The sequence below is a fragment of the Cydia strobilella genome, chromosome 3 (assembly GCF_947568885.1).
Source record: "Cydia strobilella chromosome 3, ilCydStro3.1, whole genome shotgun sequence".
Lineage (NCBI taxonomy): Eukaryota > Metazoa > Arthropoda > Insecta > Lepidoptera > Tortricidae > Cydia > Cydia strobilella.
Genome location: NC_086043.1, coordinates 16349448 through 16374179, shown reverse-complemented (window position 1 = coordinate 16374179; position 24732 = coordinate 16349448). Strand labels below are relative to the sequence as shown.

The 24732-nt window shown below is 37.2% G+C and overlaps 4 protein-coding genes across 6 annotated transcripts; all 4 read left to right on the top strand.

Moving 5' to 3' along the window:
* Positions 1-84: 84 nt before the first annotated feature.
* Positions 85-1809, top strand: LOC134756224 (uncharacterized). Its single transcript, XM_063693052.1, has 4 exons — positions 85-337; positions 419-928; positions 1025-1193; positions 1527-1809. Exons 1-4 carry the CDS (start codon positions 274-276, stop codon positions 1807-1809), a joined length of 1026 nt encoding a protein of 341 aa, XP_063549122.1. The 5' UTR covers positions 85-273.
* A 461-nt stretch (positions 1810-2270) lies between these two features.
* On the top strand, positions 2271-4406 carry LOC134756017 (uncharacterized). 2 transcript variants are annotated; one of them, XM_063692788.1, is made up of 4 exons: positions 2271-2433; positions 2645-3007; positions 3521-3689; positions 4216-4406. In XM_063692788.1, the coding sequence occupies exons 1-4, from the start codon at positions 2370-2372 to the stop codon at positions 4391-4393; spliced, it is 774 nt and encodes a 257-aa protein (XP_063548858.1). In that variant the 5' UTR covers positions 2271-2369; the 3' UTR covers positions 4394-4406. The 2 variants fall into 2 exon arrangements, with proteins under 2 accessions (XP_063548858.1, XP_063548857.1); XM_063692787.1 differs by having other exon boundaries at positions 2639-3007.
* Positions 4407-5983: 1577 nt separating this feature from the next.
* LOC134756018 (uncharacterized) lies at positions 5984-9284 on the top strand. Its single transcript, XM_063692790.1, has 6 exons — positions 5984-6243; positions 6622-6722; positions 7042-7189; positions 7786-7878; positions 8631-8788; positions 9067-9284. The coding sequence occupies exons 1-6, from the start codon at positions 6192-6194 to the stop codon at positions 9271-9273; spliced, it is 759 nt and encodes a 252-aa protein (XP_063548860.1). The 5' UTR covers positions 5984-6191; the 3' UTR covers positions 9274-9284.
* Positions 9285-10486: 1202 nt separating this feature from the next.
* On the top strand, positions 10487-24647 carry LOC134755984 (N-alpha-acetyltransferase 35, NatC auxiliary subunit). 2 transcript variants are annotated; one of them, XM_063692729.1, is made up of 14 exons: positions 10487-10601; positions 11127-11209; positions 11895-12046; positions 12956-13179; positions 13661-13841; positions 14144-14330; positions 15408-15589; positions 16641-16877; positions 17666-17806; positions 18282-18445; positions 19079-19277; positions 19955-20112; positions 23598-23691; positions 24350-24647. In XM_063692729.1, the coding sequence occupies exons 2-14, from the start codon at positions 11131-11133 to the stop codon at positions 24488-24490; spliced, it is 2139 nt and encodes a 712-aa protein (XP_063548799.1). In that variant the 5' UTR covers positions 10487-10601; positions 11127-11130; the 3' UTR covers positions 24491-24647. The 2 variants fall into 2 exon arrangements, with proteins under 2 accessions (XP_063548799.1, XP_063548798.1); XM_063692728.1 differs by having other exon boundaries at positions 10511-10689.
* Positions 24648-24732: the final 85 nt, after the last annotated feature.

Below are 24732 nucleotides of genomic sequence, written 5' to 3'. Positions count from 1 at the left end.
AACGCAAAACAAACTCCAAAACATTGTACTCTCAAGTTTCCATAAATATTTTTAATGACATCCAACTTTCTCCTGTTCCGGCATTAAATATTTAAAACTTGTTTCTTGTGCTTGTAGACTGTGCATTTAAAATGAGTATTCTTAATTCTTAGTCACACACATCACTTAAATACTTTGTGGCGTCGCGCTTCACATATAATTTAAACCCGTAAGCCTGCCAGGACACTCATTTATAGAAAGTGAAATTGGCAAGCCGCATAGTAAAGCAAAGCCATGATAAAATTAAATTTACTCACACTAATATATATTTATAGTAACTTATATCAAACAGGAATATGTAAGTACCTACGTTTAAATTTTATGGTAACAACAGAAATGTGTTACTTATCATATTAGTAACTTCAGTTAATATTTTCAGGCGAAATTATTTATACTAATGATAGAAAATACGAAGTAATACATTTTCAAATTCCAAAGACCATTTGGAAGCAAGCATTAAATCCTACGCCAGTTTTAAGACAACAAGCGACTGTCGTGCTACCTATACATGTAGCAGTTGACGATACAAACGACGTGGAAGAAGACGAAGAAGATTTAGAAGTAACAGAGCCAAATATAGTGCAAGCAGTCAGTGAACCAGTGGTCCAAGATGTAGTAACTGCAACCCCTGCAGTTGTACCTAACATAACAGAGGCACCTATACTCGATGAAGAAGCTTCCACGACAGTGACGCCAGATAATGTAAACGGTTCTGTATTTAGATTCCCTTGTTCATGTGTTCGGGGGCAATGCGGGTGCTGTACGGGAACTATTATGGAAAGATTTAGGATGAAGGCATGTGGCAATATAAGCTTTGTACCTGAAGATTTTGTATTTGATGTCAGAATGAGTGTTAATAATCGGACTGTCCTTCGGCGAAGAGTTTCAGGTACCTATACCTTCAGACTTATCTTAATTTTTATTGTAATAAGATTTTTTGTGAGTTTACATTTTTATTAAATAATAAAAACCTTTTTTTTTGCAGCTGACAACCCACCTCCAATTTGCTTCAATCCTGGTAGAGCACCTTTCGTCCGTATCTGCGCAGAACTCTCAAATATTAGGATCCGTAATAATAACGCGTTCGCTTGTTTGGATATAACTGCGGATATTGCTGGGTTTCAAATATATTCCGCTTCCTTTAGATGTTTCGGGTAATTTACCAGAAAAATAATGATTAAATCATTTTTTTTTATTTATTTATTTGGGAAACATACAGCACATAATAATACAATAAGGTAAAAGATATAGTAAGAACATAGGCCAAAAGAGTTTCCACTTATAGTTAATACAAAATTCCTTATTATAATCATATATTTATAAAGATTAAGATTAAGGCGTAAAGTACCTATTCTGGCAAATGGGCCAGGTTTCTCAGCTTAACTGAAACTTGCTAGAAAGTGGGCGGTTCACCTATATGCAAAAGCAGGATTTTTCTGTTTGTCCCTTGAGGCATTATGTTATCTAACGACTTTATTTTTTTACAGATTAGGTACAAAGGGCCTACAAACTGGACTAAATCCAAAGCCAATATCATCAGGTCCCGCTCCCGTAAGTCTTTTTGGTAATAACGATGACGACGACGACCGCGATGGCTTCCTCTCCAATGTTGCTGGTGGCATCTTTGGCGGAGGGGATGAAGGGGGATTATTTGGTGGGGGTGGAGGAATCTTTGGAGGTGGTTCTGATAACGATGATGACGATGGAGGACCGCTAGATGATATAGGAGATGCGGTTGGAGGTTTATTTGATGGAAGACAATTAATATAATTATTTGAACAATTAAGTATTTATTGATTTATATTTAAGTTAAGTGCATTTATGCGTTATTAGTGCGTTGGTGTTATTTATTTTTAAATGAATATTCCTACTTACAAATGTTAAGGATATAATCTATTAATTAAAATTTATTTATTTTTGGATATAATTTATTAGTTTCCTTTAAAAGTTTTAGCTAACCATCTATTAATTTGTACATTGTAAATAAATAAATAAATATGAGCCATTTTTTATTTATATTTCCATTAGAATTCGCTTAGTAGTTTAACATATATATAGGTATATCCACAGACCACTAGTAAATATATACTTACTAGACTAATCTATCCTATTCTTATCTCAATACATAATTCTTTTTTATATAGTAACTTAAAGATCATTGCATGCTTCTGTAAAACAACTATCTAGAATAATATATATAAGTTAGGTATACTTTAAAGTCATTAGAGATATTTTCTCGCCACTAACCGGTTCCAATATGCAGGCGAATTGAAGCGTGGATTATTACTTCGCGAACCGCCCGCGCTGCCTCGCGTCGAAAGCTTTCTGCCATGGAGAACCTCATTGTGTTTTTAGTGTCAGTTGCTTTGTTTCTATCACCAGCGTACGGAAACGGTAACTTAAACTAATGTATTTTCTTTACAATAAAACAGGTGTTCGGAATTAAATTGTGTTTACAAAACACTGAGTACGAAACAAGAACAAAAGTTCGCGCCTTATTTATGTTACAATTAAACGTTACATTTTTAATAATTTATATGGCTTATATTATTCAGTTCTAATATTCACTGTACCTATTGATGTTTTTCTATTTTGTCAGTGACAGTCGAAGAAAAAACAAACCTAACACGAACTGCTCTACATTTCCAAGATTTGAAAGACCTGGAAGTTCCCAATAGTGCCTTGATATTCTTAGAACGATTAAAATCTAAACGCATGAAAGAATTAACGTTACGAGCTAGGCAGAGTCCAGGAGTCCAGAACACAACATCTGCACCAGAAGAAGAAGATGATGAACCCTCGAGGAGATGCACATGTTCATTTGGCGTGTGCAAGTGTTGTACGGGATTGGTGTTGGATTTGTTTAACCAGAAAGCTTGTATGAAGGTCACTTATCATCCTGGGGATTTCGCTTTCGATGTAGCCATGTCTATGAACGACAGGGTACTTTATGAAAACTCTATGTCAGGTAAACTATTTTGAATATTACAGAATTATGTACATAGCCTGCAATAATATGTTACTCTTCGAAGGCCGCAAAAATATGTGACGCGCTCTTATGGCTCTACAAATAAAATCGTGTCAGATATTTTTGCAGCTTTCGTTGTGTAACATATTATTGCAGGTGACCGTACATGTAATTACTTTATACCTATTAGACCTGTGTGCAATAACAGTCACGGGCTAAACTGTCAAAATTACGCTCACTTGTCTTTAAACGGACGGGACATTAATAAAGATTTTAAATTAAATACAACCGACCAAAATCGCGTACCTCTTTTTGTAGCTGAGTATAACAACAGGAAATATTTCTTCTATTGCATTTTACTTATGGACCCAAAATATATAGAATGTATTAGGTACCTGCATAAAATGATATGCTAAGGCCAAAAACAAACACACAACACAAAACAAACAACAAAAGTGTTTTTTAACAAAAAGTACAGTGAAGTTACAAATGCAACCAACTTTTATATTCCAGGAAAAAACCCAAAACCGATATGTATAAATCCACCGAGACTTACAAACTTGAAAGTATGCGCCAAATTTTACAATGTATTTTTCCCTGGAAGAAACTTTCACTTTTGCCTGGCAATGATGGGTCAATGGCGACAGTTTGAACTCTTCAACATGGCATTTGATTGTTTAAGGTGAGTAGAGTTGAAAATGACAAAATCAGTCACACTCGAACTTCATTACGTTGCATTGTACTAGTGTATGTGCATTATAGTAGTGTATGTTTAAGAATGAGTAATTACGTGTACAGGTAATTTATTTGACCACTTTAAAATCTTTAAATATTCAAATAACACCTGTAGGTAAATACTTTATCATATATTAAGATTCTGAGTATAGGTCGCTAGGGGTTACAATTGCTAAAAAAGTTTTATATTAAGTTTGCGCAAAATTAAGTCCGTTTTGTAACCATTTTTGATGATTAACAATACTATCCTTCCTTAAGTCTAAATTATAAAAAACAATCATATTAATATTTAAAAATATTATAAAAAGTCATACAAAAAAGGCAGTTGAAATCTGTCACTTTAATGACAACTAAATTTTATTATTATTATTTTCAAGTCAAGTCAGTTAAATAAATAGGTATAAGGGAAACTTCATTGCTCAGTATAAATTAATTTTGCGTACCTATCTAAATATTAAACTGTACCGTTTCAGAATGGGCGCAAACGGCCTGGCGATGGTAAAGCCGGAGGAAAATGGGGGGCTCCCGATACCCAACCCTGTAGGGGGAGTGGATGCTGTCGTCGATTCTGGCGACGACGACATTGAAGAGTACGACGAGAACAATGTCAAGTCACTGTTTGATTTCTTTGATGATGATGATAGAAAATAGTCACTTATTGGTGATCATAGATCATTCTAATTTTGTATATGTAGGTATAAAAAATATAATATTTATAGCTGTAGGAACTTATTAATTTTTATATTTAGAAAAGCTGAATAAAATTATTTATTTATTTTGAAGATTTTTAAGTAATAATAAACTATTTATTTCATTATAAACGTTTATTATTTTAACCCTTAAATGCATTTTTTTTGTCCGAAAAAAAAAAAACGTGCATTGATTCATTTTGATGTGTTGCGTAATTGTTTGCTGATTATGGGAAAAATGGTTAAAAAAATTATAACCTCGATTTTCACTGCGAAATCAGTGTTAGAAGTTGCATAGGCTAAATCATATTTATGTAAATATATAATTGTCAGTAAGAGATATATGAAAAATTTCATTCCATCAGAAAGGTACACTTTTTGTGATATACCTATGATAAAGTTTTTAAATATGAATTAATTAGAAATCCCGAAAAAAATGTTCGAAATCATATACTAAAAATCACCAAATTCTAGATTTTTCCAAGTTTTCCGACATTTCGTCTTCAAACGAATGTAATTTTTATAAATTAAAATACTGCGTAAATTTAAGTAAAAAACGGAAAACGGAAGTTTAACTATTGTAATAATATAGGCTGCATCCTACACTATGCATTTAAGGGTTAAAGAAAAATAATAGCACTCTACCTACTCAAGTAGATTATGTAAATTAAAATCCAACGTGGAATGATGTACTTATCTAAATTTAAGATGTTTATAATTATTAACATGATGTGGTTTTCATCTAAAAAATAGACTCGAAATTTCCTTTCTCTTTCTATTCTCCTTTAATAGGGAATATTACGCGAAACTCTGCGCAGGGGGCGCCACTACCACAATCTGAGGGTCTATCGCGAAACAAGAAAATCGAAGTTTCGTTATCTAACATCTCTGTCACTCTTGCATATACGAGTGACAAAGAGTCAGATAGCGAAATTTTGGATTCACGTTTCCCGGTAGATCCTCTGTAAACAAACCGCCTGGATGCATCAATGTCATATTTTATTATCTCTGAAAACTTGTCAAAAACCTGTTAAAGGTACAGTATGTATAAGTTACTCTATGGTTCATTAAAAAGGCTAGTGCTGCACTCTGGTGGCAGACCATTGCAGTAATATCCCCTATTCTATGTAGAGCCCAAGTGTGAACGTTCGTACCAGAAGACCTTATTAATAGAATAGAATAGAATAGAATAGAATAGAATAGAATAGAATAGAATAGAATATATTTTATTTGTAGTAATTGTATTATACTTCTAGCAATTAGATACGTGGAAAAGCGGATGAAGCCAGCCAATGTCAAAGCAATTTCGCACAGGAATACCTACCCATGACCTGGGGACGCATTTTTTCTTTGTGTAACTGTGTACTTTAAATATTTTTATTTGCAAGTTCATTTTGAATATGCGTTAATATTTAGGTTGACTGGTAGATAATGGCATAACATATCGCATAAAGTCCTTCCATTGTAACTGTTTTTATTGAGCAATAACTTTTTAATCAATAAATATTACAAATACTAAACTTGATCTTACTGGAAAACACGATCATATAATGGGTAGGTATTATGAGAGAGCATCAGCGTGCATTTAAAGACAGCTCTTTGCGATCGGCCCGTGGACGTTTTCACTAGAAAGTACCGCAAGGCGCACGCGGCGTCTCGCATAGTAAACGCAAATCGAACCCTAGCCGATACTACATTACACATGTGTCTAGTTATTTGAATGGTGTCCCTTGAGGCGGTTATAAGCAAGTTTTATTAAAATGAGAACAGTAGTGATTTTGGTTTTGGCGGGATTCGCGAGTTTGGCTGCCGGTGAGTACGTCGAGTTTTTCGCATACCTAATTCATTTTGTTTTACATAAAAAAGTACTTATAGACAGTGAATATATTACGCAACTACATTTTTAACATTTGGTAGGTAACTACACTACATTTTAGTAATGGTGACACAAATACATAATTAACGCATTGTCCCACTTATTCTCTTATATTTGTCATGTGCATGTAGTACAAATACTTGAAGACAACAGTCAATTATGTGCTTTATTATTATAATTATTATTATTTAAAATTTAGAGTAATGCAATTTTGAAAGTATAAGTTTATTTTGATAAAAGTTGCATCAGATAGCTCTGCTAGAAGTTTATATGTTCAACAAAAACTTACCCTGTTGTGTTTTGACATGTTCTAGCATCGTCATGGAAGCAAAAGAAAACTGGGAAGCATTTCTTCTCCAACGATGCCATGGACGTGACGGATTTTTCCGTGTATTATGATTTAGAAACGAACAAGGTAATTTTAGTGAAAACAATTTATACATATATTTTATTAATTAATAACAATATAGTTACGTATGCATGAAGTGAAAGATGCCGGGCGGATAAAATAGGTACGGAACGGAATGTGTTGCGCCGCGCGTGTTTTGTTTCCTAGAATAGGTTTTTTTTTAATTAAAAAAGTAGGTATTCAGCCAGCTATTTAAAACAAAAAGTCCGCATTACATTTTTTTTTCTGTTAGACCAGTATTAAAAAAAAAGCCGCATAACATTTTTTTTGTATGGAGGTCAGTTTAATATCAGAGACAATGTTTATAAGTATAAAACTGTTTTAGACAATAACGCGGATGATGCCCCGGCCGTGGTACAAGCCTGGCTGGATGCTGCGACTCCCGTTCACAGGAGGACCCTGCTCGTGTAAGGAACTTCGATGTACATGCTGTACCGGGATCAGGATTCAGAGCCTCAACTTTGACAGGAAAAGTGAGTTAAAACCCCAAAGAATTATCTTTCTGAGCTGTTTATGTTATAAGTAGGTTTTTAAGATATAAATAGGTACTAAGTACTAACCTAACTGATATACTTAATGCTGCGTAAGAACATTTTATTCATAGCAAATATAAGCTTATGTTTTACTTGATAACTGATGCAGTGGAAGATGGCTCTGAAAGTTTGCAAAATACCATAATTGTGTCCAAACTTTTAAACCTTAAGTTGTGGCTACACGGTTGCCAATAAAGTTTCCTTGCTTGTTTCCGTTGAGTTTGCCAACCATCACTCATTGTACACCGACCAAGGTAAGGGTGACCTTGAATCGTTGGTAGCTTGGTTTATCACCGTGTCGCCACCCCTTTATGGATTATTGATGATGAATATTGATGAAGTACCGACTTGGAATCTAACGCCAAATGTTTTATTTATACTTTTACCATAATCTTTACTTAGAATAAATTTAAAAGTGGAAAAATTACTGACTTGGGTGAGACTTGAACTCACAGCCTCTTTCTAATTAATTTTTATAATCTATGTTTGTTGTTATGTATTTCAAACACTTAATAATTTATCTTGTTTATCGATAGCCTGTGCAGTACTGACATTTGACCCATCGGATTCTATGATCGAAATGGACGTACAAATGAACAACGCTACTGTTTACAAGACTTCATTCTCAGGTAGGTAAAAATTTATACAATTTATAAAATGAAGTCTCAATATGTTAGTATTGAGTTTTCGAATACAGTCTTATCTAAAAATCTTATTAACGATTGGGGAAGCGTAGGAACTACTTGGACAATAAGGGGAGATCTATCCCCATCAGTGGGGCGTACGAAGCTGATGATTATGATGATTGGCGGATGTAATTTACTTTTTGCCATCCACCATAGGATTTTGCAATATCCAGTATAAGACTTATGTATTCAGTACTTATACTATAAGTACTGAATATTTCTATAAGTCTGCATTGTTATTGTAAACAGTATACGTCACTGTTATAGTTAATGCCTGCATTATTATTGTAAACGGTATGTTACGAGTATGTAGATGCAATTTTCCTACTTTATTCAAATGGTGTATACCTTTAAGTAATTGTTACGCTTAGCGATAATAGTCAAAACGTTTGTACCTACCTATTCCTATATTTAACAGTGTAAACAATTGTTGGTGAATTAATAAATATAAAATAAAATAAATAAAAATAAGGTCAACCGGGATAATTGCCATTATGGGTTTATTGCGTCTATTCAAGTTATTTTTTAAGCAACATTAGTTACTACAGCTCCCTCCATCTAGAGAAAAAAGGTCAGAACTACTCGGAGGACAACACGTAACATAGAGGGCGTTTTACCGAATCGTATTCAAATAGTTGGCCATTTTAAGCCAACTATTTGAATACGATAGCTAATGCGTTTTATTAAACTTCCAGCTGCAAACGCTCCGCCATTCTGCGTTCCCATCCCAGTTCCGTACTTGCCGCCTGGCCTCGTCGACATGTGTATACGCCTATTCGACATCACCCTCATAGACCAAGGGGTACATGTTTGCATGGACATGGACACTCGTATAGACAAGGCTCCTGTCTTGGTAAGTATTATATAATCTGTGCTAGTGCGCCATGAAGAGTCTTCAATTATAGATAAATACTTATGCCTTGATTTAACTTGTTGGCTGACTTATCAACTCGTATCTAATCCTAATTTTACAAGTAAATAACCTACCTATGGATAGTTTTTTTGTACTTTATTGTACATATTTTTTCTCTTAGTTCGAAAACTTGTGCAGGTACCTATGTAATTGTTAAATGGTTAGGTATTCTACTGTCTGAGTTTTTTTTCTAAAATTATTTAAATGTTCGTCATCAGATTCTTCATTTCGATTGCATGGACATGGGACTGAAGGGAGTAATGCTGTCCAAACCTGGCAGTGCTACTACAATTAAGCCAGTGGCCTCCGACGGAGCTAACTCTACTGCTGAACCTGAACAAATAAACAGTGATGTCTTCGACACCGTGACCGAAAGCTCGCCAACGACTGAAGCCCCGATTGTCAACTTTGTTAAATATATTTAAAGTTTTACAAAGCAATTTTATTTTTCCGTTGTTTTTTAACACATGCAATCTAATCGTTATTTGATGGAGTACCGTTATGCCGTAACGAATATCGTGTGCCAACGAATGTGGCTCTTATTTTCATTGGTGAGCGTAGTCTGTAGGTGGCAAAACAGAGACAGCACGTAGAACCCGCAGAACAGGTTTTTTTTAGAGCAGGTTTTTTTTTAGAACTTAGTGTCAATGTGACCTAATTAAGTTATTAATTCCAATTTATATAGGTCCCAGAGTAGCAGATTCTTCAAGGTGAATTAAAGAAGGCAGCACATCCCTGCTTATATAATTTCCTTGTAGGCCACAAGGTGGAAGACCCTGCTTCCAACGCACAGCAATTGCCTATGTAATTCCAACAGTGTATTGGCAAGGTTGCGATAGAAAGAACCAAGAATTGTTTTCCATATTAACACCTTCACTGCCAGCAACACATATTATATGTGTTAACCGTCATACAAAATCACGCCCCCTGGCAGTGAATGTCTGGTATGCCAGCTTTGTTGGTTCAAAAAGGCGGCAAATTAGAAGTATTAGAATGTAGGAAAATGTTTGTAATTTAGGCGCGAAGGATACAAATTTTGAATTTCGCGCCTATTTGTACTGTCAAACAAAAATCATGCAATAAGTTGCATAAGAGTATCTCGTTCCTCTCTCGTTCGGTCAAAGGGGGGGAGGGGCCATTTCCTTTCTATATTATTTTACCTCTATGCAGTTATGTGAAGCTTAAAAGACCTAACAGACGGGCGTACCGGACCGGCTAATATCAAACGAAAGAAACCCATCCGCAAGTAAAATCGATCGAATATTATATTATATATATATATTATATATATATTAATATACCAAACTCGCGGGCCGGTACGCCCGTCGCACACGTCTTTTATTGCTAAATTATATAGTCTCGATTGCTATATAAAACGAGGGCTTACCGCAAAAAACGATAATCGAAATTTCGTTATTTGTCTTTCTATCGCTCTTCCATATTTGTGCGATAAAGAAGCAGATAACGAAATTTCCATGAAATTCCAGCCTGAATCTGAGGGCCTACCTCAGCATAGCCAACATTACATCTATTAAATCGTATCGATCACATCGAATCGACTCGTAATGAATCGATTGTGACATTTCAATGACACTTTATGACAAGATTGACAAGTGCACTATTTTATAATCTGTGTATGGTTGATGTATCAGATGTATGTATTCCATAGCGCTCGCCGTCGGTAAAAATATCTTATTTCGGCTCGGAAAACTAATATATTGATTTTCCCCGCCCGGTTTTATAGAAATTGATGGTAAATTATCTTCACCATAGTTTAGTACATGAATTTATTATAAGTATTATAACATGGGTGACAGTGACGATTATTTCGATGGTGTTGGGTTAGTAAGAAATGCATGAATTTTAGTGTTCCTTTATTCATGTTGGTCTTGTGTGTATTGGATTTATATATAATTATGTTGTTTAAGTTTATAACACGCCCCTGTTCGTGGAGACATATCTCATTCATTATTGCTCTAAGTTAACCTTCAATAACATTGTCTCAAGAATCTCATCTCATCAAATTTGCACTTTGTTGAACCCATTGTGTTTTATGTATGTGTTTTTATACAAAACACTTTATCTAACATACATTATTATCATCCACTTCTAACATTAATTTTCTTCTTATTAGTTATACTTGCTAAAAAAAATTATTATATTTTTTTTATATATGTTGTATGGGTTATTGCGAAATGTCACTTGTTATAATTCCAGATAAGAAACTATATCACCTGAATACACTGTATACCATAGTAATAACCCTTCTTTCCAATAGGACCATGGAGTCTATGCCTGATGCGCCTGAAGTCACATACAACTGGGTTGATGTCACCACTGATTTCTTTAAACATATACAAGGTATTTCCATATTTTAGCAGCTTTAGAAATAAACTCAAATTGATGACATATACAACAGAAAAAGTAATTTTTGAGTAGTGATTTATATAGTAGTGTTTCTACTTGATATAACGCAAATTAGAATATTTTCAATAAAAAATTGTTGTTTGTTTCCTAATGGCTTTTAGACATGTCTGACTTACATGCTCACTGTCTTAACATGTCTGCAGTATTTTTCATGTAGCTACCTATATTAAACCCTGTCCAAACTATGCTATGATTCAAGTGTTGCTGACAGTGCTAAGACTGTCATCAGTGTCATGACCGCTGTCTACATTGTTTGGTGTCTTCCAAACTGCAACCATTGTTCCAAGTTTGAATCTTTTGACCAAAATAGAGTTGCATTTCTTGCGATGGTTCTGGGTTCGAATCCCGGTAAGGGCATTTATTTGTGTGATGAGCACAGATATTTGTTCCTGAGTCATGGGTGTTTTCTATGTATTTAAGTATTTATATATTATATATATTGTTGCCTGAGTACCCATAACACAAGCCCCCTTAGGCTTACCGTGGGACTTAGTCAATCTGTGTAAGAATGTGCTATAATATTTATTTATTTATTTATTTCTGTAGTGGCCTGAAGAAAAATTTAACTTATTGTTGGCAATAGCATACTATCATCCAAAAATCTAAATCTTTGTTACAGATTTACAACTAGGTGAACTCTTACATGATGGCCACCTGTTTGGCTTGTTTGAAGCCATGTCGGCAATTGAAATGATGGACCCAAAGATGGATGCTGGGATGCTTTGTAACCGAGGCAACCCTAAACCACTCAACTTTCAGCAGGCTGTTCAGGTACTTCATATGTTGTACTCTTTGATTATATAATGTTGAGGTCAAAATAATCTTCACCAGAACTACCTCTACAGGTCACAAAGAGATTAAGGTTACAATTTGTTTTTTCTTTGTCCATAAATTATAAATATTTGTGAAACAAATGTGCATAGTTTTTTTAAAAATCTATGTTGGGATCAGTTTTAGGCGTTTTGATCCACTATCTTTAATTTTAGGGACGAAACATTGTTTTTTGTAGTGTGTATGACCCCATGGTCATTCTGTGTAGCTCCTTCTAAACAAAAGTTGACTTAATATATCATTATATTGCATATCAATTTGCATGTGCATTCTATGATTTCCTTTTGAGCACTCTTCCACTATATCTGAAACGAAAAGTGCTCAATTCTTGTCTCCTCCCCACATTAAATTACGGATGTCAGACATGGAAATATACAAGCAACATAAAACAGAAAATTAGAGTTTGTCAAAGGGCAATAGAGAGAAAAATATAAAAAATCAAACTGATCGATAAAATACGCCACACAAACATAAGAGCAAAAACTAAAGTGATTGACACTCTCGAGCACTCACTCAAACAAAAATGGCAGTGGGCCGGACACATTGCAAGGATGACCGATATAAAATGGACAAAGTGAACCACTACTTGGCTGGGCCCAGGAGGCAAGCTCGGAGCAGGGCGCCCGCGCGCGCGCTGGGCAGACGATATTGAAAAGATTCTCACAACTGGCTTTTGGAGGCACAAGACCAAGAACGGTGGAAGAGGTTGGAGGAGGCCTATACCCGACAGGGGTCCTAACACTATAGTATGTAAGGTTAAATATTTTTCTAAGATTGTAAATGTTTTTTTTAGTAGTTATGGATTAACAAGGCTTTTTATTTTATTTATTTATTATTCTATGATTTCAGGCAGGGAAACTGAAGATTGACGACCTAGAGCCAAGTGAATTGATCGGAATAATGGATGCAACGATGGCCTGCATTGTCTCATGGTTGGAAGGTCATTCCCTGGCGCAGACTGTCTTCACGAACCTGTACTTGCACCAGCCCCATTCAATCAATAACAGGACACTAAAGGCGTATTGTATTGCTGTTTATAAGCTGCTGGATTGTATAAGAGATTGTATTAACAAGTAAGTATAACTGTACTTATTGTTAACCATTTATTTACATTATTTATTATGTAAAAGAAGAACAATACACCTTATTTGAAAATATGCAAATTTGTCATTGAATTGATGACTCTTTAGGTGGATGATGAATACATGTAAGATATTTTTTATTTCATATATAAATAAATATTTGTTAATTAAATTGGAATACACGTCATTTTACAAGCCTACAAAAACAAAATCTTAAAAAATAATCTAGTTATATATAAATTGTATCCTGAAATAGGGTAACTTAAGTCAAATCAATTAGTGTCTATTTGTGGCTTTCCAATAGAAAAGGGTCCTTATGTACATGAAAGCCACATTTAATTGGCCAAGTGAAGCCAAACACAATGTTTTGCTGTTCTCTATAGGTTGCATTTAACCGATTCTCTTGATATTTTGCGAGTAGGTTTGATGTCTAGTAATGTAATGTATAAGCTATAATTCTTAAATTTTTCAGAGCCCAAGTGTTTGAAGAAGAGGACTTCCAACCAATGGGCTATGGTTATCGTCTGGGCTCAAACCCGCAGACTGGCAACACTTTTGATCCCAACTTGGAGGTGCCGGAGCAGAAATGTATTGCCATGCTCCGAGAACAGGAGGAGGAGCTTAATAAGAAGGCTAGAGCTTCTGGTGAGGAGGTGAGTCCTAATTTCCTATTCATTATAATCTAAATTGCATTGTAGCCATGTTTTTAATACTATATGTTGAATTTGATTTATGTGTCATTTCATTTCATACCTTGTCACAGTGACTATCAATATGAAAGCTTCTCTTTAGGGATGTCATGTTATTGTCTCTGTGACAAGGAACATAATGGTACAGAACCAAATCTAATTCCTTGACCACACATAACAAAATTTTTTTTATCTTTAATATGCCAAATTGTTAAACGGCCAAGTTATTGCTTGCATGCGAAGTATAAGAAAACCCACATTTCCAGGACAATGTATGGACCGCGCTAGCCGCCCGCATCCGCTTCACCAGGATGTTCTACCAGGCCCTCCTCCTAATCACCAAGAAAGACCCTCAGTCTGGTGCCGACTGCGTGGCCCTGCTTAATGGCTGCTCCGAGATGATGAAGGTCATCATCAAGACGGCCGGGCTGGGGACTCAGCCTGTAGAGAATTGTGAGTTTTAACCAAGAAAAAATTGTGGTGGTGGTGTGGTTCGATTCGAAGTAATATGTATTAGTTACGTGGCACGGACTATTGCGTCCGACTTTGTCTTTCATTTGCGGTTTTATTGCTATTATACAGTTGGTGCCATAAAGACATTTGGTCTTTATATAAAACATGCTTAGTTGTGAATATAATAAAAAATATACACAAGCCTATTGTTTTTGACGTAATCTTTTACTCGGGAGGCTTGCTTAAGGTTTAAATAGACACTATTTTAATTGTTTAAAATATCACATCTGAAAATGTAATTACTGGACATAGATCAAAAATATACATAGAACGTGTCATTCACGATGACGCGCAGATTTGTCAAATCTAACCTTTAATAGCATGAAAATACGAGCCAAAGCACGCGTCTTCGTGAATGAAACTAGATAATGCCCTTCATAAATATATTAACCTTTTGTGAGTTTCGAGACCCGGACAAATAAGGCAACATACAAAAACATACAATATGGCGACATATAATAGGGTACATATAATCATAATCATTTTATTCATAAAACCAATTTACATGTCAAAAGCCGACGGGTCTCGAAAGGTTAATAGGGAATATTACGCGATCCTCTGCGTAGGGGGCGCCACTACCACAATCTGAGGGTCTATCGCAAAACAAGAAAATCGAAATTTCGTTGTCTAACATCTCTGTCAGTCTTGCATATTCGAGCGATAAAGAGGCAGATAGCAAAATTTCGGATTCGCGTTTCCCAGTGGGTCTTCTGTAAACAAACCGTCTTGATGCATAAATGTCATATTTTATTATCTCTGAAAACTTGTCAAAAAACTGTAAAAGGCAAGTAACCATAGAGTGTAAGTTACACGTTACTCTATGGTTTACTAAAGGGGCCACTGCTGCATTCTGGTGGCAGAACATTGCAGTAATACCCCCTATTTGCGGTTTACTTTTTAAATCTTAATTTCTTCTTGCGGTCTACTTCTGTGGATGATTAAATTCCCGACTTTTAAGTTAGTTGACTTCATAACTCGGCAACATTTTTGGGGGATAAAATCATCGCCTCTTTTCAGCGGACTCTCCAAACCCGATGGGGTTCGAGCCGATGATAAACCAGCGGTTGCTCCCGCCCACGTTTCCGCGCTACACCCGCATCAAGCCGCGGGCCGAGGCCTTGGCTTACTGCGACGAGCTCGTGTCGAGGCTGCGGCGCGCCTGGAAGATCACCTCCTGTACTAACTTCCACACGGCACTGGTATGTACTAAATTGTATTGTACGGAAAGTTTCATAGTAAACCGCCGCGGCACTAAGTGCCAGTTGCACTATCCGCACTTGACAGACTGATCAACGTCACCCGGCGCGCCGCGGCGGTTTACTATGAAACTTTCCATACAATAAAATGTTGCGAACTCTTTAACGATGACAAACAGTTTGGTGCAACCGACCCTAAGTAACACCCCGGTTTACTAAGCCGAGTGTACTTTATTTAAAGCTACTCCAATCCCTACTAATACTTGAAGTGCTAAAGTACTTGAATAAGTTCGTGTGTTACCTACCACTTCACGCTTAAACCGCTGAATCGATTTAGGTGTTGGTGTGGAGATAGTTTGAGTGCCGGGGAGTAATATAGGATAGTTTATATCACGTAAGTTATCATACATAGACGAAGTCGCGGGTAGAAGCAGAACTGGACAACTTAGTCACTTTTTTATGACATCCATTTAATTTTTTATAAATACACATGTCGACTCCTCCCGCTCCTTAGCTGTGGCCTTGATCTGGTCTGTCTATCTCATTGGTGATCTACCACGTGGCTTGTTGCCTTCAACTTTTCCCTGCACTACGAGACGCTCTATAGACGACGCCACGACGGTATACATGCCCGAAGAAGGTCAAAATGCGTGACTCCACTGTGGTTGATAGGCGCTGTCTGATGCCGAGTTCTTTAGCGCTTGTTGCTTTAGCGTATACTTAGCTAAAATTATCACGCAACAATTGAGAATATTACGCGAAACTGCGTAGAGGGCGTCACTAGCAAAATCACAGGGCCTACCGCGAAACACGAAAATGGAAAGTCGGTTTCTGCCTCTCTATCACTTGCATCTTCGATCGATAGAGAGGCAGATAACGAAATTTCGATTTTCGCGTTTCGCGGTAGGCCATCTGTAGACAAACCGCCTTGATACATCAACGTCATAGTGAAAACTTGTCAAAAAACTGTTAAGGCACAGTATGTACAAGTTACTCTATGGTTTTCGATAATGCTAGTTGCTGCACTCTATAAATAAATCCTTTTATCCGACAGGACTTCTTCATGGAGTTCAGCCGGCAGCGCGCCTGCATCCTGTCCCGCTCGGCGCTGCAGCTGCTGTACCTCAGCCCGTCCCCCGCCAGCACGGCCAGCATGGCCCAGAGCGCCATGAACGCGCCGCCCGGCCAGCCGAGACCGCCGCACGCCTTCGTCGAGATACTACGGGAGTCTGTTCGAAGCTTCGTCAATCCGCCGGCGTTGACGCCCAAGTCTCCTATACCTACACCGCAGGTATTTGAGAATAATGTTCAGCCTTCACGCAAAATAGGCGCCAGTCGTCGAGTTGCGGAAAATCGCCCGAACTCAATACAATGTTCAGCCTAATAGGTCTTTCATGACTAATAGCGATTCTATAGTTGGTCAAACCAAATTGTCAGTAAATAAGAACAAAAAAAACTATACTCATCCTTTTCTTCTGGGTGCTAGTACTCGTGTAAGACGAAGAATACTATCTTTTTTTTTATTTTCTCTCTGTCTATGTTTGAAATGAGACATTCCTTTGACTCCAACTACAGCAACATTTTTATTGTCATGCTATGTGTTTAATATTGATAAGACATGCAGTTACATATTATTATTATAGCTTTTATTTATCCATACACTTGGTTACAAATTTGAAATACTAGGTTCATATATATATATTATTGTATGGCCCCTATAGGGTAGAAAGCCTCCTCCATCTTATTCCATGTCTGTCTATCTTGAGCTGAGGTCATCCAGTTTTTACTAGCTGTTTTTACAACATCGTCGACCCATCTTGCCCTTTGTCGACCATCTCGTCTTTTTCCAGTGGGGCCAAGCCACTTCGTTGTTTGCAGTGTCCATCTATTGTCCTGGTATCTTGCTGTGTGGCCTGCCCATTTCCATTTCAGTGACATATACAATGTCTTAAGTCAGTCGATAATAAATAATACATATTAATAAACCACACTTGGAGAGTATTTTGAATAAACCAAGGCCGCAAACATGATTATCTTTATGCAATTCTGAATACCAATTTGTTCATTCGTATTTTGCAGGCACGCGAATTCGTAGAGAACTTCCTCGCTCGCTGCGTCCGTCCGTTCGCAGTGTTACTGCAGGTCTGCGGACACAATCGTGCGCGCCAGCGAGACAAGTTGGCCCTTCTGTTAGACGAATTCGCAGCGCTGCAAGAAGAGGTTAGTGTCAGAGTAACAGTCATTTTGGTTAATATAAAGGTATGCGGAGTCCGGGATGCTCGAACTGTCGAAAGAGAACATTTGATCTAATAACGATCGAATAAGAATCAACTCTTTCACTTGAGCAAAAATCACCCTGACATCTTTATGTAGCGTTATTTTATTTACGTTACAACCAAACATTTTATCTGTCAAAATGGGGCTTCCCGAATAATCATTTTAATGTCGCTTTCTAATATTTGTCAATGACGAATATTTCTTCATTAGTTTTTATGAGATACCTATACTTGATCTTTGACCGCCACGACAATTTTATGTAGGTATAAAACTTATTAGAATGTATCGAACTTTTAATTTCCTTGAGCCTTTCATTTAATACTGTGACGTTTGTCGGCTATGGCCGACAGTGGCGGTCAAAGGATTAACAACTAACAATGCGATTTAAAAAATTCTTGATGCAAATGATTAATTGCAGGCAGAAAGCGTGGACGCAGTGGTGAGCGGAGCAGCCGGTACAGCGCCGCGGGCGTGCTTCGGCACGTGGCTCTTATACCACGTGCTGCGCGTCATGATCGCCTACCTGCTCTCCGGACTCGAACTAGAACTCTACAGCGTCCACGAGTACCACTACATATTCTGGTGAGTCTAGTGACGAATGACGCAGTAGCAGGGATCGGATACTGGTATTTTTTGCATGGGAACGAAAACGGTATTTTTTCGTTCTTTGCTAATTATTTCATTTTTAATTGGGCAATCTAATAATGCGATGTCGTTACTTAGAAACACAACTGAGTCCTACAAATCGAGTACAAAATATTTCGCAATGTAGGGTTATTTCGATGTTTTTGCAAAAAACCGGTTCCGATCCCTGCGTTGTAGTGATGCATCGGCTCGAGGCTCTCAAATGTAGCGGACTTATATCTACTTTCACGTCGCCCATTACTCGCTTTTAAGGCGACTCGGTGTCTACACTGGGGTTTTTAGCAGAGTGCCGATCCTGCTTTAATTACATTAGATTTGATATTTCCACGCTAATTAAGAACACTTTTCGGGATTTTATATTTCTCGACCTCTAGACCACATGATGGTTATTAAAGACAATTAACCCCTCGAGTCTCAGGCATAGACAACGCTAAAAACCTTTAAGTCCCAGGGCGACTTTTCATACATTTTGTATGGTATCTACAGGTAACTTTTCCGTCGAAGCGATTAAACAGCCAATCCTAGTGACATATACTATGAAAAAATGTCCAATGACATGGTCCCTTCCAGGTACCTGTATGAGTTTCTGTACGGCTGGCTGGTGTCCGCCCTCGGGCGCGCCGAGGGGCTGGCGGGGGAGGGGGGCGCGGGCGGGGGGCGGCGCGCCGACGCCAAGAAGGGCGCGCGCAAGAAGAAGAGAACCAGGCCCTACGCCAGGGAGGCGCTCATGTGCCAGGTCATGCAGAACATGTGCGGGGGATATTATAAGGTATATGCTTTATTTATTTACGTACGCTATCTATTCTGCAGTTACCCGAGTGCCACGGAACGCACGCTCCGAGCGTGCACGCTTGACGCTGACAGCGACCGCCATTCAATTGTTTAAACCACTATTGGCGTTATTCATAAACGCGTTAATGGCCTGAATTAGTGAATAATGAATCGTTTGTCTTTATCTTTCATGTTGACTTGTGTATTTGTAAGAAAGGGATAAAACATAATTTAACTAAATCAGGTCGTTAAAGTTTTATGAATAAGGGGGCTTATGTATACGGTCGGCGTCAACATAGAGCGTATGCAATCGGACGGTAAGTTTGCATACCGAACGCTATGTCAAGTATAACTTGGCCGGAAAATGTCGCTGCAAGTGCAAATATACCGTACCGTTGACGGACTCTCCTGCTAATAGGCAATGTGTTTAGATTATGTTCAACACTACCGAATTAAAACTGTCACTGTGCTATGTATGTGCAGAATTAAGCGTCCGTTATCAAATACATGATCATGATGATGATGATGATGATATAGGATAAGGACAGTCATGAAATTATGTCGTCGAAATACACTGAAGAAATAAGATGACAAAATTCATTCATTACTTCTGTCAATACTTGTTAAGATTGTTTCCTTAAATTTATATGTTTTTACACCTTACGTTTTCGACAGGCTTTAGTAGCGTTCAAACTGCAAGGCAAAATCCGGCAGCCGCAATCGCAGTTCGACAACGAAGCCGTGCGTTACAAGCACCGCTTCGCACCGTTGTCCGTACTCACGCCACCGCAAGTCCACTACCATGAGTTCACGGAGATGACGCAGCCGGCCCAGTAAGTTGTCACATGTTATCTCAATGTAATGATCTATATGTTACAAGCACCGCTTCGCACCGTTGTCCGTACTCACGCCACCGCAACTCCACTACCATGAGTTCACGGAGATGACGCAGCCGGCCCAGTAAGTTGTCACATGTTATTTCAATGTAATGATCTATATGTTACAAGCACCGCTTCGCACCGTTGTCCGTACTCACGCCACCGCAAGTCCATTACCATGAGTTCACGGAGATGACGCAGCCGGCCCAGTAAGTTATCACATGTTATCTCAATGTAATGATCTATATGTTACAAGCACCGCTTCGCACCGTTGTCCGTACTCACGCCACCGCAAGTCCACTACCATGAGTTCACGGAGATGACGCAGCCGGCCCAGTAAGTTGTCACATGTTATCTTAATGTAATGATCTATATGTTACAAGCACCGCTTCGCACCGTTGTCCGTACTCACGCCACCGCAAGTCCACTACCATTAGTTCACGGAGATGACTCAGCCGGCCCAGTAAGTTGTCACATGTTATCTCAATGTAATGATCTATATGTTACAAGCACCGCTTCGCACCACCACGCCACCGCAAGTCCACTACCACGAGTTCACGGAGATGACGCAGCCGGCCCAGTAAGTTGTCACATGTTATCTCAGTGTAATGATCTATATGTTACAAGCACCGCTTCGCACCGTTGTCCGTACTCACGCCACCACAAGTCCACTACCGCGAGTTCACGGAGGTGACACAGTCGGACCAGTAAGTTGTCACATGTTATCTCAGTGTAATGATCTATATGTTACAAGCACCGCTTCGCACCGTTGTCCGTATAGTCTAACCCGTTCGTATAAAAATACCGCAACTCGATGTACAGGTTAGCCGTTTGGCACACACATACTAGAGGCTAAAACAAAATTTTTGACCCGCAGTTCCTAAAAAATATTTCGCTGCGGGGGGAGTGGTAAAACATTATTTTTTTTTGTATGCAAAAAAATATTTTTTTTCCAAAACCTATGGTATGTGGTATCATAAGAAAGGGCTTTTTGAGGCGATTCTAAAAATATATCACATCATTACATTTCGGGCATTTTTTTTAATTAAAACAAAAAGAATTTTCGAAATATACCAAGTTTGGGCTCCTCCAGACACGATATGGCAGATTTTTTTTGTACAATATACCACAAATGATACGTGATATCCTCATGTCTAACTCCAAGAAAGCAACTTTGAAAATAATATCATTAACAATTTTTTTTTAATTTTTCAATTTTACAAAGTGACACAGTTCTACTTCAATACCTATTTCACGAGACTTATGGAACTATACTGCAGATACGACATCAGTTGGTATAGTTTGTTTGGTTTTTGACACAAAATATCAAGATTGTATCCTTCAGATACGATATACTCTATCGATTTTTCTTTGTACAATATACCACAAATGATACGTAATATCTTATTATCTAACCCCAAGAAAGCAATTTGGAAAATAATTTCATTTAGATTTTTTTTTAAATTCCTCAATATTGTAATATTGAAAAATTATACACATGAAAAATATTAAAAAAAAAATCTTTAAGAAATTATTTTCAAAATTGCTGTCTTGGGGTTAGATATCAAGATATTTATGGTATATTGTACAAAAAAAAACAGTAAGGTACATATATCGTATCTGAAGGATACAATCTTGATATTTTGTGTCAAAAACAAAACAAACTGTACCAACCGATGAAAAGGCGCAGTTAAAGGGTTAAAGAGGTATTTCCCGTTCGATATATGGATATTACGTATCATTTTATGATTAATATGTACCGTATCTGCAGTACAGTTCCATAAGTCTAGTGAAATAGGTATTGAAGTAGAACTGTGTCACTGTAAAATTGAAAAAAAAAAAAATTGTTAATGATATTATTTTCAAAATTGCTTTCTTGGGGTTCGATATCAAGATATTACGTATCATTTGTGGTATATTGTACAAAAAAAAAACAGTAAGGTATATCGTAGCTGGAGGATACAACCTTGACATTTTGTGTCAATAACTAAACAAATTATACAAACTGATGAAAAGGCGCAGTTAAAGGGTTAAAGAGGTATTTCCCGTTGGATATATGGATATTACGTATCATTTTATGATTAATATGTACCGTATCTGCAGTATAGTTCCATAATTCTCGTGAAATAGGTATTGAAGTAGAACTGTGTCACTTTGTAAAATTGAAAAATTAAAAAAAATTGCTAATGATATTATTTTCAAAATTGCTTTCTTGGGGTTAGACATGAGGATACCACGTATCATTTGTGGTATATTGTAAAAAAAAATCTGCCATATCGTGTCTGGAGGAGCCCAAACTTGGTATGTTTCGAAAATTCTTTTTGTTTTAATTTAAAAAAAATGCCCGAAATGTAATGATGTGATATATTTTTAGAATCGGCTCAAAAAGCTCTTTCGTATGATACCACACTCGATAGGTTTTGGAAAAAATATTTTTTTTTTCATACAAAAAAAATGTTTTACCACCCCCCGCAGTGAATTTTTTTTAGGAACTGCGGGTTAAAAAAAAATTTTTGGCCTCTAGTATGTGTGTGCCAAACGGCTAACCTGTGCATCGATTTGCGGCATTCCTTTGAAATTAGGGTCGAGCGGCTTCCGCTAGTACTCACGCCACCACAAGTCCACTACCGCAAGTTCACGGAGGTGACACAGTCGGACCAGTAAGTTGTCACATGTTATCTCAGTGTAATGATCTATATGTTACAAGCACCGCTTCGCACCGTTGTCCGTACTCAACTACTCACGCCACCACAAGTCCGCTACCACGAGTTCACGGAGATGACGCAGCCGGCCCAGTAAGTTGTTACAACATGTTTTCTCAGTGTAAAGATCTATATGTTACAAGCACCGCTTCGCACCGTTATCCGTACTCACGCCACCACAAGTCGAACTACCACGAGTTCACAGAGGTGACGCAGCCGGCTCAGTAAGATGTTACAAGCAATCTCAGTGTAAATACCTCTCCACCCCCACACCCGCAGTAATAGACGTACAAAATAACAATAAAAGGTACATGCGCAGGAAAAATTCGTAGTCAATATTAGTTCTTTTAAGTGCTTAAGAGGGAAGTATAGCTCGTACTCGTCCATACAAAAATAGAAAACTTTTTCCACCTTTAAACATTTTCCATTCACCATGATTTTTAGTAGGTATGTTATTGACACAATAAAAAACTAGGTTTTATAGGTTTTCCTTTTTTCAAAATTTGCAATACAAAAAAAAAATTAAAAGCGAAACCTATAAACCTAGAATATATTATGCTGAAGCGATCGATATCAAAATCAAAGTGATTTGTTAAGATTAAGTTAGTGGACCGGTTTAGGTAGTAAACCGTTTTCTCCCGAAATGGAAATTGTATGAATAAAGTGCCTATTGTCAGTAGCTATTCTTCCCTCTTAAGGTTGTATTTAATTAATCATTTGTTGTTTTGTTTGTTTCAGATACGAAAATCCTGTGATACTATATTTAGGGGGATGTAAACACTTTCAGCAAGCTAGATCGCTTTTAGAAACTATCACAACTCCAGACCAAGAGGTAAGCTTGTTTAATTTTGCTTGATATTGTATTTTATTGGTTTGCTAATAGTCTATTGAACTAATGGTCCATGCGTCTTGAGATCGGACGGTATACGGATAGTACGAATGAGACACGTAGGTACAGATTTTCATTTCATTGCAAATATATATATTTTTATTTTGAAATTATGTATGAAGTTTAATTCAGGCATATGAAAACTTATTAAGTCCAAAGTTAAGCTCGTTGCTTTAAAGGAAATACTCGTAGACTTGAATGTATTTTTGTTACCTACGTATTGTGATTCGGGTAATTTCGTATGTAGGATAATTCCGTAAACCATCCAAAATTCCATCATAATATCTCTTTTCGAAATTATCCGACAGTTTTCGACATTCGGAATGACCCGAGTACACCTTATTTGATCGTCGGATGATCATAGCAATGATTGTAATATTTTTCTCTCAAATTGCGATTTAAAGACCTTGAATTACCTACAATTATTACAAAGTATAAATTGTGTCATAAGGTGAAACAATCATTAATCTATTTTACAGTAAGTTCTTTTTGCTTATTATTCATTGTATGTAGACAGATTTGATTAAGATTCATTAGTTTTAACTGAACCTAGTTCTAGCTTGTGTTTTAGATAAATTTCCCAAATAAATATTTGTTACAGATAACTGATCTTCTAAAAGTAGCAAAAACAAATTTCGTAGTATTAAAGCTGCTAGCCGGCGGTCACAAGCGGGACTCGACGACGCCACCAGAGTTCGACTTTACTGTACATAGACATTTTCCCATTATTAAACTTGTATAATAAATAAATCTTTATAATATAGACCACAGATTTAAATATACCATAAATGACGCAAATGCATCTACTTCGCATGTCCGAACCCCGAGAAATCCTCGGGGTTGACTGTCGCTCTTGACAGTCCACGCGCGTCAGTTGTTGCAGCCGGACGTCCGTGATAACTTAACCCTTAAATGCATAATGATGTATATATGCATCGTATATTTGATGGTCCGTGGCTCAATATGCAGCTATCCAAAATATTA